We start from the raw sequence: 18,190 nt of genomic DNA on the forward strand, positions 1-18,190 counted from the left end.
TGACTCATGGTCAACAATATGGTTATGATCAGAAGACAAAACTAAAATTGACAGGATTATCATATGTTGACTAGCAGGAGATCCCGGTACAAGGAGATCAATTACATGGCATTGTGCTGTATTGAATGACTGCTTGGTTTCAAGATGAAACATACAGTTTCAAGATTTAGGCCCTGTTCCTTTGAGATTGTGACAACCAATTGTTAGCCCCAAACCTATTATCGGACTCAAATTTAAATGTAATTTTGAGTCCAATAATAGGTTTTGGGCTCACAATTGGTTGTCACAATCTCAAACGAACAGGCCCTTAGTGTGGAAGCAGGATATAGAGCCATGGCTTCTTCTACTACTGCAGAGATAATTTGGTTAATGCACTTTTAGATATGCTTTTAAGAGGACATGCAAACATACATTGTAATAATCAAAGTGCAATTAAATTGTCTCAAAATCCAATGTTTACACATAGCCATTGATTTTCCATTTTGTCAGTTAAAGAGCAGTGAGTGGTGAGATAGCTCAACTCTTCTAAGTAAAGGCCCAGTGGCAGACATTTTTACTAAAGGACTCATCAAAGATCATCACATCCATCTATTTGAAAAGGCTAAACATGTTCATTGATAGTACAAGTTGAGGGATGTGTACAAGAAACAACATACAATTTGATATGGTGCATATATAAGTATGTTATGGTGTATTTTTTTTTTTTTTGAATGGCTGTTATGGTGTATTTCTTAACAAATGGGAATCTTTTAATTACTGCAATGTGTATTGCTATAAGCTAGTGTTTAGGGCTGCAGCTCATTATGAAGTAGCGTTGTACAAACCTCACGAATTGTGTGGGTTTTCTCCTTGTTTTTCCTCTGTGAATTTCATCCTTCCTCTCTTGCACATCAAATTCCCAGAGTTTCTACAGTCCAATGATCAAGTGTGGAGCTTCTAGCTTCCCATCAGAGTTTAGATAAGTATTTGTACCCTTATACTGACAATACAATCAAAATAAAGTTCAAAAATTATGTATTTAGTGTTGATGGAGTTCTTCTGTGCGTCCTTGTTTGCTCATTTCTCTTGGATGTAAGTTGAAATTTCTGGAAAAGGGTTGTGGAATAATCGAACAACAAGAATTTCTTCGTCAAAACAAGCCTTCATCTTGGCCCATGTAGGAATCTCTGTCTTCCCCTTTCTCAATTAGGTAATACTAGGTTCCACTAACACGAAGCATATTCCACAATTTTGGTGGAAACTAACTTGACTTCACCTAGGGAATTCGTTGCACTTGGAGATTTTTTCTATTATACTCAACCAATCGAAGACTTCTTTTGAATGTAGCTTCTCATAGAATTTTGGCATGATAACTATAATCCCATGATATCGATCTCTCTCTAAGGCAGGAACCAACCTTTTGAATGTCCTTGGGAACGAAATGTGTTGACATAAAATTCACTTTAGTCAGATTCTGTGATGCATCTGCCCTCCCAATCTCAATTTTTCTCCTCTTGACACACACTGTTTTCATTAGTTGATTGGGGATTCTTAAGAGTTCTTGCATTCCTTCTCACAGTTGCTTTCCCCACCACTGGCGCCATAGGCACGACAATCACCCGGCATTAGGGTCATAATGATTGCAAATAATATCATTGATGCAAAATAAACCTCTCTGTTACCAGATAATGACAACACAGTGGGAAATAAAATACAAGCAGCTGAAATAGGGAGATTTCGCAAGAAAAAAACGAGAGGATAGAGAGGGAGCATATATTGTCTTGCCATGGAGGAAATCTACCACGCAAGTGCACACGAGAAAACAAGGAAATCCTACAAGGGTTCTCTTGTGATGCAAATCACAACTCTTAAGCCAAAAAAAAAAAAAAAATGGTCCACCAGAAAAGGAAAAGAAGCCCCTATGTGCTTTCCCTTTTGAGTACATATAAGAAAGAAGAGAAAGGATAATCCTTGCCACTATCTACCTAAAAATAACCTCCACGTCCCCACTTACTTCAATACGAGAACAAAATAAAAGAAAGTAGTATCTAATTGATGTTTGGGCTGCAACCTACATCATATTTTTTATTTGGTCAGAATCTTTTCCTCATTTCATTATTTCGCTTTACCTCACGTGGTCATAAACATATTGATCCTATTCCCTATTTGAAGGCTGCATTTTTATTTTAAAATCCAACTGGCTGATGTCCAGCTTTTGGCTTCCTCTGCAGTTTATTCTTGTGTTTCTTAATTACTCGTCCCTTCCTTGTTAGCATTAGGTATATAGTAGGTTTTATTTGATCTATTGCCTTGCATGAAATGATTCTGGTTATGCTTTGCTATATCTTCTGATCAAGAATTAACAAGTGAAATTTGTCCTTCTCTTTGTTTTTTTATTTTTAGAAATTGCATATCATGCATGGCTTTTGGATTTTTGAGATTTCCACGGTTGAGAGGACCAAGTGAAACCTTATAGAAAAGTTTAGTGGGACCAAGTGCATCACCTATGCTCCTTGGTTTGTCATTTTAATTGTTGTCCAACGAGTAGTTATGTTGAGAATTGATATTTCACTTGTTAATTGACCGCTCTTTCATTTCAAAATAAATAAATAAATAAAAATTAAAAATAACCGCTTGGTGGTTTTTATGTGTAATTTGGATATCATTGGGATAATTACAATTTTGTAATTGAGCTTTTTATTCATTATTAAGAGGCTTTCGAGTGGTAATGAGCTTTGGGCTCCTTAAGAGGCTCTTGAGTGGACACCATCTTAGTTATTTGCGTTTAGGGTCTTTTGGTGTATTATTGGTGGAGAGTCCATCGATGTCATTCAATACTATTAGAGGTAAGGCCATTTGGAATAGTTTGAGCATTTTTGTGATTCCTAGGATTTTATTACTCTCAGTTATGATAGATCATATTATCCTACCTGTATGGATATGTCCTTGTTAGCAGATGATACTTTGTTAAATGAGGTGAAGACATTTTGGTACTGTGTATTTGGAAGTCACTCCCACCTTTGTCAAGGATTGGGTGTCACTTGCAAAATGGTTTAGGTGTTTTCGGGAAAGTAATTAGGAATATTGTTAACATACGTGATTAGACATACAATAGAAACGGGGCAATAGAAGAATCTGTAGGCATGAAGATCATTCTCCAAAGTGCCAACACTCAGCTTGCCAATATGAATTAAGTGGGTGTCATCATAATTCTTGCAATATAATTTTTGGATGGGTGTTAACATCCTCATTGTGCACTTTCCTCTTACATTACATACTCAGAAATCAACCCATCTCCACTAGGCACTCCATCTCTAGAGTCTAATCTTAATATCCACATTTGGCTTTGTATTGGTTTTATGCCTTTGAACACTAGTTCATTGCTACATGATTTTTTTCTTATTCATACTGTTATTAGGCCCAGATCCCCTGGGTTTATTGAAGGGTAGATCAACTGTCTATTATGGAATAATGATATCTCTTATCCTGTTCAAAACTTTTCGTGCCCATTATTTTTGAAGTAGTAAAAAGGTACAGTCATCAATCTCCTCACCATTGCATGGCCAAAGAATCAGGACTATCTTTGTAACCTGTAGCTGTTTTAAACTATTGGAATAAAATGAAACCTGTAGTTTGAGCAATAATTTTGTACTAATGGAATAAGGTAAATGAAACCTGTAGTTTGAGCAATAATTTTGTGGCCTCTGATAGATCTAAAATGTAACAAACCTGATGTAAAGTCCATCAGAAGTTCAGAACATCATGCCACTATACCCTGATGTAGTGGCAAACTAGAAGTAATGCCTATTAAGTTGAAAATTTGAAGTACCAACTTCTGTGGCTCATTATTTTTCTTGTGCACCATTGTTAGTTGGATCTGTTTTCTTCAACTTGGATAGTAACGTATACCTTGGAATGTCAGTAATGATTTTATTGACACGTTTTAAACTCTCTCTTAGCGCTCTCCGTATCCTGGTTTAGAGCACGCAATGCACCACCACTGCTATTAGAGAGTGGCTATTCTCCAAGAGGTAATTGTAGACAAATCCAATGGTCGTCTCCTCCCTTTTGACTTCTTATTCGACTACTCTCCGAGCCACCCCTGCGCATCCAAACATACCCAAGCTTATGAATCAGGACCATTCTAATTTCCTCAGACCTCAGTTTTATCCTTATTATTTCTAACTTTCCATAAGTTCTTCAGTGCGGCAATATGCCTGTTACAGGTCACGTATGGAGAATTCTTGACAGTGCATAGCTTTTTGGAGATTACAACCGTTTTGAAACTGTTGCGCTTGGAACCATGGATTGAAATTATATTGGATATAGCAACTTGAGTGCAGGAAATTGAAGAATGTTTTAACTTCTGAGAACTGCTTGGAGAACGTTGTTGCCTACTGGTTCTAACAAGGCATGGGAGAGTTATTAGCCTTCTGTTCATGTAAAAAACTGGTTTTCACCCAAAAAATAAAAAACATGCGAGAGGTTTTCATATCTTGAGCTTTGCATTCTTGTTCATGTTTCTAGCTTATGGAGCCTCCTGAATTTCTTGAGCTTTGCTTTCTTTTGATTGTTGGTCTTTTGCACTATAAAGGTAGTTTTGTTTGATTTTAAATGGGGAGTTGGAGGTCATGATGGAAACAGAAACGAGTTATTTGTCAGGTTTGGAGGCCTTGTTGGAAGCACCAGTAAGCATGAGCTAGACCGTTCATTAAGGTGTGTTTGCTTGGCATTGAAATCCTTGTTTGGTTGCCACATCAACTGATGTTGCACAAAAGCCCGGTGCCACATCAGCAAAAGCTCCTTGTTTCGTTGCCAATATAGCATTGAAATAATCCATGGAGACTCTCAGAGATGCCTCCTAGTTAATCATGGCATGTCTACTGATGTGCCATCATTGCCCCCCTCCCTGTAATATCCAAGCCCAAAACTAGTTAGAATTTTGCTTGGATTTCTTGGGAATGATGTTTTATCTCACTTTCTCTTGCTCTCCTCTCTCTATGTTGGTAATGACGCCCCTACGACTACTCTACGAGGTTGACACCAACATTGCTTACCACTATTCTCCGAGTTCAGTATGTCCTATGGCCCCACCACTTGCAAAAGGGCATTTGACCCCACTGCCCACAAATCGGCTGTCAAAATCTAAAAGGAAGAGGGGCTTAGAGAAGAACTATCCTTACTCTCCACGAGGTGAGTCGGCGGCAACTTTGACTAGTCCACATATGGTGTGAATGGAATCCCATCTTTTTAAGAATTAGAGAAAACATATCCTTACTCTTCCACATGGTGAGTCGGCCAGCAAATTTGACTAATCCGCGAATGGTGGGAATGGAATTCCACTATAACATATAAGATTAGATAAAGGGAATTCAAATTTTTGCCCACCCTGTGGATTATGCGCCCCCCTTGTACCGTGATTGTGGGCAGACTTTAACGTTGAAGTCTGCCACAATCACGTTAAAAGTGGGGTGCATAATCCTACAGAGGGGAGAAAATCATCGCCTAACTGTAGGATCATGCGCATTTAGATAAAACCTATTCTTAGTTTTCACAGGCTGTGTGAAGTAGGCTTTGGATTATCAAATAAGGGTCTCTCTACAGGCGAAAGTGGAGCCCAAAAATTTCAGGACTGAGCATAAAAGTAGCTTTTTCTTTTCACATTTTTCTATTGTCAATAAGTGAAAGTCAACATTCCGATGGTTTCACACCATAAAACATGAAAGTTGAATGATGTTGGCACTTACATGTGTTGTTTTTGGTAATTGCACGAGCTCAGCTTGTCTTTTATTATATAAACAGCTCAACTCAACTCAACAGCGCCTTTCTCCCAAACTAGTTGGAGTCGGCTAAAATGAATCCTTCAGAAAAATTTCATGAAGAAGGTGAAAGGAATCTACCCGGCTCAAATTGACTAAGTCTAATCCTCGCCCTAATTGGGTTCGTCTACGTGGATCATTTTCTTCCATTCTCTCCTATCCAAGGCCATGTTCTCTACTATGTTCCTAGCCATCTAGTCTTTCCTTACTGTTTCTACCTAAGTCATTTTCTGTATGCCCCTACCTCTTTTCAGTCCATCAACTTGGCTTAAGTCACTTCTTCTCACTAGAGCATCCAAAGGCCTACGTTGGATGTGTCCAAACCATCTTAAGCGGTGCTCTCTCATCTTCTCCTCAATTGATCTACTTCTTGGTAGCCCAACATTATGAGCCCATACAACATGGCTAGCCTCACAGCTGTGGTATAAAACTTTCCTTTCAACTTTATTATATAATTAAACAGGTGTCAGAGATTAATACAGTTCCAGAAAAGCTCTCAAAAGCCCATTTCAAATGATGAGACAAGCAGAGTTTGTGCAATTATTAAAACATGGTAATACAAATATTGTGGCCAACATGAAAATAGAGAATGCATTCTGCTGCTGGATCAAATATCAAGGGGCGTGAAGTCCCCTACACTGGATTTCACGCTCGGGCAGCATATAAAATCTTCTATAGTCATAGTATAAAAAGTTTCAACTCTTTGAAATTCAATATTTTAAAAAGGGTTTTGCTAGCGTCCATCACAGAAGGCATTTCGCGGATGGTCTGTTGCATGTGAGAGCAGCCCACCAAGGCTCACTTTTCAGCAGATTTTGTCTTCATTTATGAGGTGGCTGCACTCAAATGCAACAGACCATCCGCGAAATGCCTTCTGCGATGGACACTAGCAAATCCCATTTTAAAATAGGTTACTGATATTAGCACTGCCATGTTTTGATAACTGTACAAGCTCAGCCTGTCTTTTATTATTTGAAGAGCTGTCTACGTGTTATCAGTTCCCAAAAAGCTCTAAGAAGCCAAGTAAAAAAATGACAAACTGATTTTGTGCCATTATTAAATCATAGTAGTGCCAATATCAGTATCCTTAACACAAAGTCAAATCTTAATTATTAATGCCCCCTTCATTATTTTATTGCAAGAACTTAATAAATGCAGATGCAAGTCTTGAAGCTCCTACTATTTTCCCTACCTGCACCATAGTCACTTCTGTGGGTTCGTTCTTGGCCTCTTGGGGTTGTCTTCTTTCCTAGAGGAGAAGGTATGGCAGGCATAGCACATATATTTGTATCCCCTCTTCTTAATTCACTGTTTGGTAATTTGAAGGAATCAGCAATACAAGAAATTCAATCAATATGGGGTGTTGAAGAGGAGCTCGAAATGTTCGAGAGCACGGTGACAGTAATTCAAGACGTGGTTGAAGATGCAGAGGATAAGCAAATTAACTCTAAGGCGGTGCGAAAATGGCTTGGTAAACTCAAAGATGTTGCTTATGATGCAGACGATGTATTGGACGAGGTTGCGACCGAAGCTCTACGATCTACATTGATGTATGGAGTTCAAACAAACAAGAGAAATCAGGTACGTAAATTCGTCTTCTCTTGTTTCAGCTCTAAGAATCCTATTTTATATCGACGCGACATAGCACGTAAGATAAGCAAGATTAGAGGGAGATTAGATGTGATAGCAAAGGAAAGACATGACCTCCATATTGAAAATAGAAATGGAGCGAGACGTCTACAAATCGAGGAGCGACGAGAAACTAGCTCTTTGATAAATGAATATGCTGTTATTGGTAGACAAGTGGAGAAAGAGAAAATAATACAATTGTTGGTATCTGATGAATTTTCTGTTATTCCCATAGTTGGCATGGGGGGACTTGGAAAGACAACTCTTGCTCAATTTGTCTATAATGATCAGAGTGTAAAGGCACATTTTGGGCTGAGAGCGTGGGCTTCTGTATATGATGAATTTAATGTATTGAAAGTAACAAATGCAATTATTGAATCTATAATTGGAAGCAATTGTAATTTGTCATTCCTGGATGCCGCGCAATGTCGTCTCGAAGACATACTGAACAGTAAGAAATTTTTAATTGTTCTAGATGATGTGTGGGATGAAAACCAAAATAATTGGGACATTCTACGAGTGCCCTTTGGAGTTGGAGCAAAGGGAAGTAAAATTATCGTAACGACACGAAATGAAAGGGTTGCAAGGATGATGGGTACGGTTCCTTCCCACTCTTTGGAGGGTTTACCAGTTGATGATTGTTGGGAATTGTTTACTCGGCGTGCAGGAATTTTGGATGTGTGTCCTGAATTGGAGGAAATTGGTAGGCAAATCGTGCAAAAGTGCAAAGGCCTGCCTTTGGCAGTAAAGACATTGGGAGGCATCTTGTCTTCTAAAAGAAATGTAAGTGAGTGGGAAAGTATCTTGACAAGCGAAATATGGAAGGATGATGAAAATGAAATATTACCAGCTTTAAGATTGAGCTATCATCATTTACCACCAAATCAAAAGCAATGTTTTGCATATTGTTCCATATTTCCTAAAAATCATTGGTTTAGGAAGGATAAGTTGGTCCGACAATGGTTGGCTGCAGGCTTCATTCAACCCAAAGGAAACACACTCCTAGAAGACATTGGTGGGGAGTTATTTGATAATTTGTTGCTGAAGTCTTTCTTTCAATGTTCTTATGAAGATTTTGAGGGAGATTCAATCTACAAGATGCATGATCTCATGCACAATCTGGCAGAATCTATCTCGGGTGATGAATGTCTTAGAATGGAACATGATATGTCACGAACCATCCCTAAAATTGCACGCCATTTGCTGTTGATTTGGTACAAAAAAGATTCTAAATGTTTGGAGGCCTTGCACAAATTTAACAACTTACGCACATTTCTACTGTTCAATCGATCTAACTACATTGACAGTCAGATCATCAATTATGTATTTAGGGAGTTGAGATACTTGCGCGTGTTGGATTTGAGCTGTACTGGAATCGAAAATTTGCCAGATTCGATTGGTCATTTGAAACATCTACGTCACCTTGACCTGTCTTCAACTGGGATTGATAGGCTTCCTGAATCAGTAATTAGTCTCTGTAATCTGCAAACGCTAAATTTGAAAAATTGCGATAAACTCCAGGGGTTACCCAAAGGCATCACGAATCTGATTAACCTACGGCATCTTGATTTAAATTGGAATTTATGGTGCTTCATTTCTTTGCCAGGAATTGGAAAATTAACTTTTCTCCAAACATTGCCTGAATTCACGGTGAACAAAGAGAGTGGATGTCAGATAGGAGAGTTAAGGAACATGAGGAACCTTAGAGGAGGAATTCACATTTCACATCTCGAGAATGTGCAAAATATAGAGGAGGCAAAAGAAGCTAATTTGATAGGTAAAAAATACCTTAATCAGTTGGTGTTGAAATGGGATCACAAGTATAATTCCATAGACAAAATATTTGGTGACGAGAGAGTATTAGAAGGCCTCGAACCCCCTGCCAACCTCAAAATTTTACATATAATATCCTATGGTGGTGTCAGCTTTCCACGTTGGATATGGCATCTATCCAATTTAACAAGCATTACCTTTGAGGAGTTTCGAAAATGCGAACACCTCTTGCCTCCTCATGGCCAACTACCTTCTCTTCATGAGCTTACCTTAAAGAAATGCCCCAAGCTGCAGGAGTTTACCCATGCCAACCTCCTTCCTGCCCTTACAAAGTTAGAACTAGAGAGGTGTGGTGAGAAGCTATTGAGCTCGTTTGTGCCTTACCTCACCTCTCTTTCATCATTGACTATAAAGGACTTTCGAAGCCTAAGATCACTACCCCATGGGTTGCTGCAATCCTTAACTGATCTTCGAAGGTTAGAAATAAGTTATTGTGATGAGTTGGAGTGCTGGCCCAAGGAAGTCAGGTTGCAAGATCTACCCTATCTTCAACGTTTGGAAATTTTCCACTGTCGCAAACTAGAGTCATTGGCCGATGGAGAAGGGTGGCTTCCCACCACGCTCGAATCTCTAGAAATCAATGGTTGTCCTAATCTCAAGTCCATGCCCACTCGGCTAGAAAACATGACCTCCCTTGTAAAGTTATCCATTGTTACTCAACTCCCATTTTTCTTGCCAGAGTCAGCACTGCCCATAACTATTGAAGTGCTTAGAGTATTTTCATGTGATAATCTCAAGTTCTTGCCCAAGGGGATGCAAAATCTCACCTCTCTCGAAGTACTAAAAATCGAAGATTGTCCTCAACTCCATTCCTTGTTTCCTGATGATGACAATAGTGACTACGGTCTGCCCACCACGCTCCAATCTCTAACCATCCATAACTGTCCAAATCTCAAGTCCTTACCAAATGGGATGCAAAACCTCACCTCCCTCATGTATCTAGATATTGAAGACTGTCCAAACATAGAGTCATTGCCAGAAGATGGCCTCCCTGCTACACTTTTGTGTTTTTGGATTTCAAGATGTCCTAAATTGAAGGAACGGTGTGAAGAGGAGGGCGGCCAAGATTGGCCCAAGATACAGCACATCTCTGAAATTGACATCAAGTAATAGTCATCCAGGCAAAGGTGCGACCTTACTTCCTATTTAAACATTCGCTACCATTTCATTATTATTATCATTGAAATCTTCGTAATTTTACGAACAATTATAGGAACCATGCCCAAGGACAATCCTTCTGTAAGAAACATGGTGGATGCAGAAACATCAGAGGAGGAATCTGAGAAAAAGGATGAATTTTCTGTGTCAGGATTATAATAAAAGCAAGAGGTGAATCTACGTTCAGTTCCTCTACCTTGTAGTCCACTATCACAACAGGTTATAATAATAAAATAAGTCTTATCTTTCCATTTCCGTTAACCGCAAATTAGAGCATATCTGCTTGTCCTCTATCATTCTTGACGTTTTTTGTGCTATTCCAAAGATTGCTGATTTAACTCTGGAATCATGAAAAACAGTCACCCTTTTTAATTAAGTAGGTTTTAGAAAAATAAGAATTATCATTCTAACCAGTGTTGTAAATTCTCATTGTTTAAGAACTAATATGTTTTTACCTAAAAATATAAATATTCATGATCCTGTAATGAAATATCATGGCTGAAGATGGTTTTGTTTCCTTGCAATTATTGTTGGAAAGATCCAAAGAGTACTTCAAGAAATCGTGAACTGAACTCTCTCTCTCTCTCTCTCTCTCTCTCTCTCTCTCTCTCTCTCTCTCTCTCTCTCTCTCTCTCTCTCTCTCTCAAATGGAAACTAAGGTTATCGAGAATTCCTTCTCCGTTTTTGGACCCATTTTTATTTAATTTTTCTATCGATTGTTGCTTTGAGAAGACCTTGTCATATAATTATCTAGTGATTCCACATTCTTGAGGGACTTATCTTTTGAGACGGGTTATATTGTCCTTCTTCAGTGTCTGATTGAATTGATTGGAACCTTGGGTCTGTCTTCAATCAGCTCACAAAATGGAAAGCATGCATGAAAAAAAAAAAAAAAAGCTTTTCATTTTATTTTTTATTCTGAATGATAAATAAGTTATTCATTACACATTGAATCTCATTGTAAGCTTAAAAATGGATTCACAATCCTTGACTGATCATATTCGGGATATTTTTTTTTAAGATTCGTCTGTATAATGTCCTAAAGTTTGTTTGATATTGCTGAAGATCTTTTTGATGATGGTATGAACCTGCTTTATCCAATCTAGTCCTTAGTATAAGGGTGTACTTTGCCATTCTATTAATGGTTACTGATTTTTATTAGGGAAATGATATTTTCCCCCCTTTAACGGTTTCTGTGAGAACGTACGGTTCACTACTTGAGGATAAATTCAGCCCCTTTAATGTCTTTCTTTGCCTTTAAAACTAAACGAATAACGCTAAAGGGGAGGATTTTATCCATCAGAGGGGGGAAATATCATTCCCTTTTTTATTAACTAACTATGTTTAGAATTGCATTTGATTTATAAGAGACTACAATATGTTCTTTGCCTTTGTCTTGGTAAAGTCAGTATGTTTGAATAGATTAGGTTATTTTTTATTTTCTTTCCTTCTGGGTTAATTTTTTGGTGTTGCCTCTCCCAATTATTCCTACAAAAATCTCTTTTTATTCTCTACCTCTGTCTTCCTGTCTATTTTATGTTTTTTTTCTACTGCGTTTTATCTTCGCCTACTCCATCTTCATTCTTAAACTTGTATGCATCTGTTTTTATGCTCTCTGACCTCCTTATTTCTCATCTCCACAATTTCCATCTGAAAAATCCTTTATTGTCTGTTCATTTCTACCTCAAATCCATTATTTTTACCTCCAAAGCTAAAAATCGCTTTCTCTTAGCTTCTGAAAATAAGATCAGATCTGTATACCGTTGGATTGTGTGTGTGTGATGGATTATTGAATCAACGCTTATCTTTCTCCAATGCTTATAGTAATTCAGTTAAGATTTGTGAAATTTCTACAATTTAACAGCTTCATTACTTCACAGTTTCATCCAATTCCCTCAAATTTACTCTTGTAATTGAAAATTCTCTGTAACACTCCATTGATTTCCTTCTCTTCATTCAAATATTCTAACTTCATCTTACGGCCAGATACGAGTGAAGTCGTTATCTCTCTGTCACAGATCCTCTTGTCCTCTGTGGAATGGGAAGCCACCCTTGCTGGGAACAACCAAGTTTTCAGTGGCCTTGTGCAAGGAAGATGATGGGTCAGTTCCTTTTCCAAAATCTCCTCTTTCTCTTGTGTTCAGTAGCAAAAAGGTCCACCATGGTAGCATCAGAAAAGTTAATTTCTTTTCTATTCTTTTGGGTGAGAAGTTTTTGATGTTCTATATGTTGTGTACTGATTATGCAAAAAAAAAAAAAAAAAAAAAAAGGTGTGGTTTTGCATTTGAAAATGGACTATATTGTATTGAAATTAGTAGTAAAATTATATAAGAATTATGAAAATCATTGATTCACATTAATATCATTAGTCCTTAGAAAAAGTACAAGTGTGATGCAAACTTTTTTTTTCTTATTATGAATATATTTGGTGATGATCGCTCCTAAGAATTTGGATGATTCCATGTTCGTTACCGTCCTACCTAACGATAAGATAGTGATCAAATGTGGGCTCTAACTAAATCACCTGTTTATAGAATCAGGTTAACTGGTCCATCCCTTCATCATAGGATCATGAATATTACTGGATGGTGGGCTATGAACGCCATTCCATGAAAAATTTGATTTCTGCAATTTCTTTGAATACAATCGGCTGGCTACTTGTCAGAGCATGGGTCCTTGGCGGTCAGCTTGTATTACTAATGAAATTGTGGATTTATGTAGGGGAAATCCCATAGAATAAACTCCTGGAAGGTAGAGTAGAAATTAATATGATAAGTAATACGAATAAATGAACACATTTCAATTTAAAAGAATTCTTCCCCGAACTTCTTTTTTTTTTGAAAATGGTAGCCAATATTTTTAAGAAGCAATGAAGACCGAGATGGACAGTACAAAGATGAGCAAAGACAGAGCAAACCAAAAGGCAAATAATAACAATCCCCATCCATTCTTTTTTAAATGGCTTCACTCTCTCTCTTTCTTCTTCTTTTTTTTGTTTTTTTTTTGTTTTACAAGGCGACAATCAAACCTCTCGGTTTTTTCGAACAAAACCTCCATCTGAGTTTGAACTCAAGTTTCTATTTTTCAAGAGAAAAGGCATGTATGTTTTAGTTGAGGAACAATGTCCTGCTAGGAAAACACACCCAACTCAGGAATCTTCCTAACAGCCCTCTACATCACTCAGATACCCAATTATAGGTTAACAACGAGAATGCCCCTTTGTGCATGATAAACTGACATGCCTTTATATTGTTTTCGTAACAATTTTGTATTCTCACTCTTTAACATATTTACAATGAGGAATTCTAGACTGAAGGGAGCCCTTGCAAAAATGATTATTATTATTAAAATCATTTTCCACCCAAACAGCCCATAGCCATGTTTGGATTAAAGAAAATAGGGATAATTACATTTACCCCACACCTCTAGTTTCTGACACATCCACTTCAACCCCTATAGTTTAAAAAGTGACAAAGACATCCCCTCTAGTTTCGTTTTGTTTATGGTTTGCCCCCTCAGCTGAAGGTTCGTCCATAGATTGAAGGGTTAGGATGATCCGATGGAGCTGATTTTTTGGGCACACACTATCTATGTCATGACCCATCAAATGAACGCTTTGGATCATCCAAAGCGTTTGGTAGTGTTTGGATTCGGGTATGGGCCCACATTATTTGGATGATCCAAAGCGTTCATTTGATGGGTCCTGACATAGATAGGGTGTGCTTAAAAAATCAGCTCCATCGGATCATCCTAACCCTTCAATCTATGGACGAACCTTCAGCTGAGGGGGCAAACCTTAAACAAAACGAAACTAGAGGGGATGTCTTTGTCACTTTTTAAACTATAGGGTTGAAGTGGATGTGTCAGAAACTAGAGGGGGTGTATATGTAATTATCTCAAGAAAATATTTCTTGAGGAAAAAGTTTCCCAGATCGGAGGTTTAGGATTCGATTATCCTATCTGTAGAGGGATTACAAATTAATTATAGACAGCCTATATTTACGTAGTGGCCCAACTAATGAACGGTTTGGATAATTCTAAGACGTGAGCCCCACTATATGTTGGGCTTCATACGCAAATAGCATATCAAATCTGTACAGTTTTTATATGCGGTGTGCACGTGAAGTCCGGAATTTTAATCCCAGATAAAATCCCTGTGCATGGTGTAAGCCCCTATGGTCCAATATTTTGTAAAACTACTATACGGCTTACACCATAGGATGATCCAAACCGCTATTTTATGGGCCTGACGTAAATAGGTTGTCCCCAAAAAATTCATTTCCATAGGATGATCCTAGTCCTCCTATCTATAGAGGAACTGCATATTATGGAAACCTCCATAGATTAGAGGGCTAGGACCATGGTTTTAAATTTCAACCGAAATCCGAGATTTCAAACCAAAATTTTGGATTTCGGTCAGGACCGAAACGAAATTGCACCGAAACCGAAATTTCCGAAATATACCAAATTTCGGAAATTTCTGCTGAATAATAGATAAAATACTATTATTTTAATCGTTTATCAAAATTCAACCGAAATTACGGTAATTTCGGCCTAAAGAAACGATATTTCGAGAGGTTTTACCAAATTTCGACCGAAATTTCAGTTTATGGAAGGACCAAAATTTCGTCCGAAACCGAAATTTAAAACCTTGGCTAGGACCTTCTTATGGACATGATTAGGGCACAACCTATCTACATAGTGGCCAATCAAATGAACGGTTTGGATCATCCTACGGTGTAAGCCGTAGAGAATTTTAAAAAAGTACTGGCCAATATGGTATTACACCTTATAAAAACTCTAAAATTCCTTGATACTACAAAGAGCTGATTTTTATAAAACTAGTAAAAAGGCACGTGCAGCGTCTTAATGAACTATTCTGACTGAAAATGAATTTAATAATAATAATCTTTAAGCAAGAAAGGCAAGTTTATGAATGTTGCACATTTTTTTGGAAAGTATGATACAGAAAAACGCCTAAGATGAAAATACTCCAAGCATGAGGGGTCACATAAGTGCAATTACAACCTCAAAATAACATGTATCAAAAGCATGTGTAAATTTGTATTCTAATGGAAACTATTGTTGAAACTACATATGTAATCTGTATTCTAATGGAAACTATTGTTGAAATTACATATGTTGATGAAAATAATGAAGTCACATAGATTTTAACTCACACGAGCTTTGACCTATATATCATGCAGAATCTCTTGTTGAACACTGATTTGAACAATTCCTCACTTTGGATGGAAAATTGGTCTCAAAATCTTATAGAGTGCAAGTACAATTTTGGAAGCTCGTCAAAATCTTTATAATGGTAATTTTACAGAAGGTACATGTTCTACGGATCATCATCAGAATAAATCTTTAAAAAGAATAGCACATCTATAAGTAATCTATAAATGATATCCACTAACTTATCTTTCGAAAACATTATTGTATTGGAAATGAAAGTTTTTGAGAAATATGACATGATAGAAAACATCATTGTACTGCAAAGAGAAAGTTTTGAGAAATAGGACATAATAGAAAACATGTCGTACTTTAGAAAAAGATTAAAAAAAATTGGGACTCAGCTAGAGACTTGGCTGGTAACTCATTATTCATCCATTTGGACTTTTCTATCTTATCATTGTGCAGAGAAGCAAATGATCAAAATCCTTTTGAGCACTTTAAAGAATGAAAATTTCAATCCAAAAACTTTGTTTCTATATTCTTGTGAAACCTTCACTCTTTTTTAATATGAAAAGAATTAAGATTGATTTTTTTAAGCAGGAAACATGATTTTTTAATTAATTATAGTGTAAATTCAGCAATTCGAATTGGATATGCTATATGAAAACTTTCCCTTTTATAACCATTAACTAATTGGGAAAAAACTATGAATCAAAGATTTAAAGTTTTAAAAGTCTCTAAGCAAAAAATGTCAATGTAGGAGTTTCTACCAAGTGTCCATCAAGATAGTGCATTGATGAAAAGTGAGTCATAATTTATTGGAAAATGAGATGATCATATTACTATAATTCTTAAGCTTGTTTAAAAATAATAGATCAAAGAGGGGCTGCTCCATGGCTTAGTCAAACCCAAATTGGTTACCTGAACCCAAAACTGGTTACTCGAACCCAGGTCGGTTACTCGACCCTAGACTGGTGCAACTTGAACTCAAACAAATGATCGCTAATTCAAAATTCATGGCCTAAATAGTGAGAACCCATGCATATTTTTCTGGTTTCCTGTATCATAAAGTATAAACAACCCAAGAAAAGTAATGAATATCTAAAAATGGCATTGAGTTTTAACTTTTATGCTAATTCATCCAAGAATTGAGAGAACAAGAGAGTAGTATCTCCGTTAGAAAATCTCATCAAGTAGTAGCTGTCTTGCTATAGGGACTGTTCATGGTTGTAGGCAACATTTAACTTCCATTGGTATTAGATAGGCCTCTAATGAAAAACCAAAAGAATTTAGCAATTAACAATCAATGAATGGGCTATGTTTGGCATGAATTAGCAGGATCTATGTCCGTGTTACCAATACTTAACACTAATTGAACCAAACAAAGCTTCTAGGCTTCAATGGAACAGATTTCAGATCTGTTTGTGTGGAGATTTTTATCGCAATGCAATCATTCCCAAGAGGGAAATTCACATCCTAATAGGCCGAGATCAAATTCCAAACGAGATGTCCAAGTCATACAAGCATTTTTTTAGGTCACTACAATTTGGTTGAAGATATTAAGTTCAACCAGACCCCCAATTTCTGCATATGTTCCGTCACTTAAAAAACCGAGAAACCGTGCATGAACAATGATAGGTGGTGCACAGTAGAACCTTTCGTTGATTGATTGGCGGGAGGCAAAAGCAAAGAGTGAAGGGCTTTGTTGGGCAACAAAGAAAAGAAAATGCAGGAAAAAATGATTAGTCCACATTTGAAATCCGATTTATACAAACAGACACTTTATTTAAATTCCAGTATTCTTCAAAACATATAATGGCACCCACTTCATAGGATGATCCAAACCGTTTACGCTAATCAACCCGTTAGACTAAATAAACCAAGCCAACTTTGCTTAAACTGAAAACTTATAGAAAAATTTGAAAATCATAAATGACTCCAAAAGCTATTTTTGAATCCCCCCGCCCAACTGGCACATTAGACAAAATAAATCAAGCCAACCTTGCTCAAATTGAGAACTCACTAATCAAGAAATCAAATTGGGGTCGTTCTCCACAGTGATAGAACCAAATAATAATAATAATAATAATTCAACCTTCATAAATTCAATACCCATTACGCCTACAGATCAAATAAATCAGTCCAACATTCCTAAGCTTCAATGCTAATCACCCCATTAGACCAAATAAACCAAGCTAACCTTGCTCAAACTCAAAACACATAGCCCAATCGATCAATTGGGTCTGTTCTCCACAGGTTAGCAGGCATGAATTTATTTTATCCTTCAAAAGGCTTATTCTTCTGTGTTCTTGGATAAAAATATTAGCAGAACAAAATTAGTCAACAGTAGACAAGATAATTTCAGGAAAAATTTGTGCAAGTAGGATATCCAATCAGAAGAACAATTTATCGAAGGATTTACAGAGCAGCCCCAATGAAAGAAGAAACAACACTCGCACCAGCTTCTGACAGCAGAAACTATGGGAAATTATAAATTTATTAAAGCCCACTTTGATTGTAATAGAAAATGGTAAAAATAGAAAGAATGAAGAGATCATCAGGAAAAGAATAAGAAAAAAGGATCTAAGAAGCCC

The 18,190-nt window shown here is 37.0% G+C and overlaps 1 protein-coding gene across 1 annotated transcript; it reads left to right on the plus strand.

Moving 5' to 3' along the window:
- The first annotated feature begins 7,060 nt into the window (after positions 1-7,060).
- On the plus strand, positions 7,061-10,708 carry LOC143891852 (putative disease resistance protein RGA3). The gene is made up of 2 exons (XM_077396360.1): positions 7,061-10,387; positions 10,474-10,708. The coding sequence occupies exon 1, from the start codon at positions 7,062-7,064 to the stop codon at positions 10,368-10,370; it is 3,309 nt and encodes a 1,102-aa protein (XP_077252475.1). The 5' UTR covers position 7,061; the 3' UTR covers positions 10,371-10,387; positions 10,474-10,708.
- The last annotated feature ends 7,482 nt before the right edge of the window (positions 10,709-18,190 follow it).

Source organism: Tasmannia lanceolata, unplaced genomic scaffold (genome assembly GCF_043159265.1).
Source record: "Tasmannia lanceolata isolate RefF3 unplaced genomic scaffold, GAP_Taslan_0.1 ptg000015l, whole genome shotgun sequence".
Classification (NCBI taxonomy): Eukaryota; Viridiplantae; Streptophyta; class Magnoliopsida; order Canellales; family Winteraceae; genus Tasmannia; species Tasmannia lanceolata.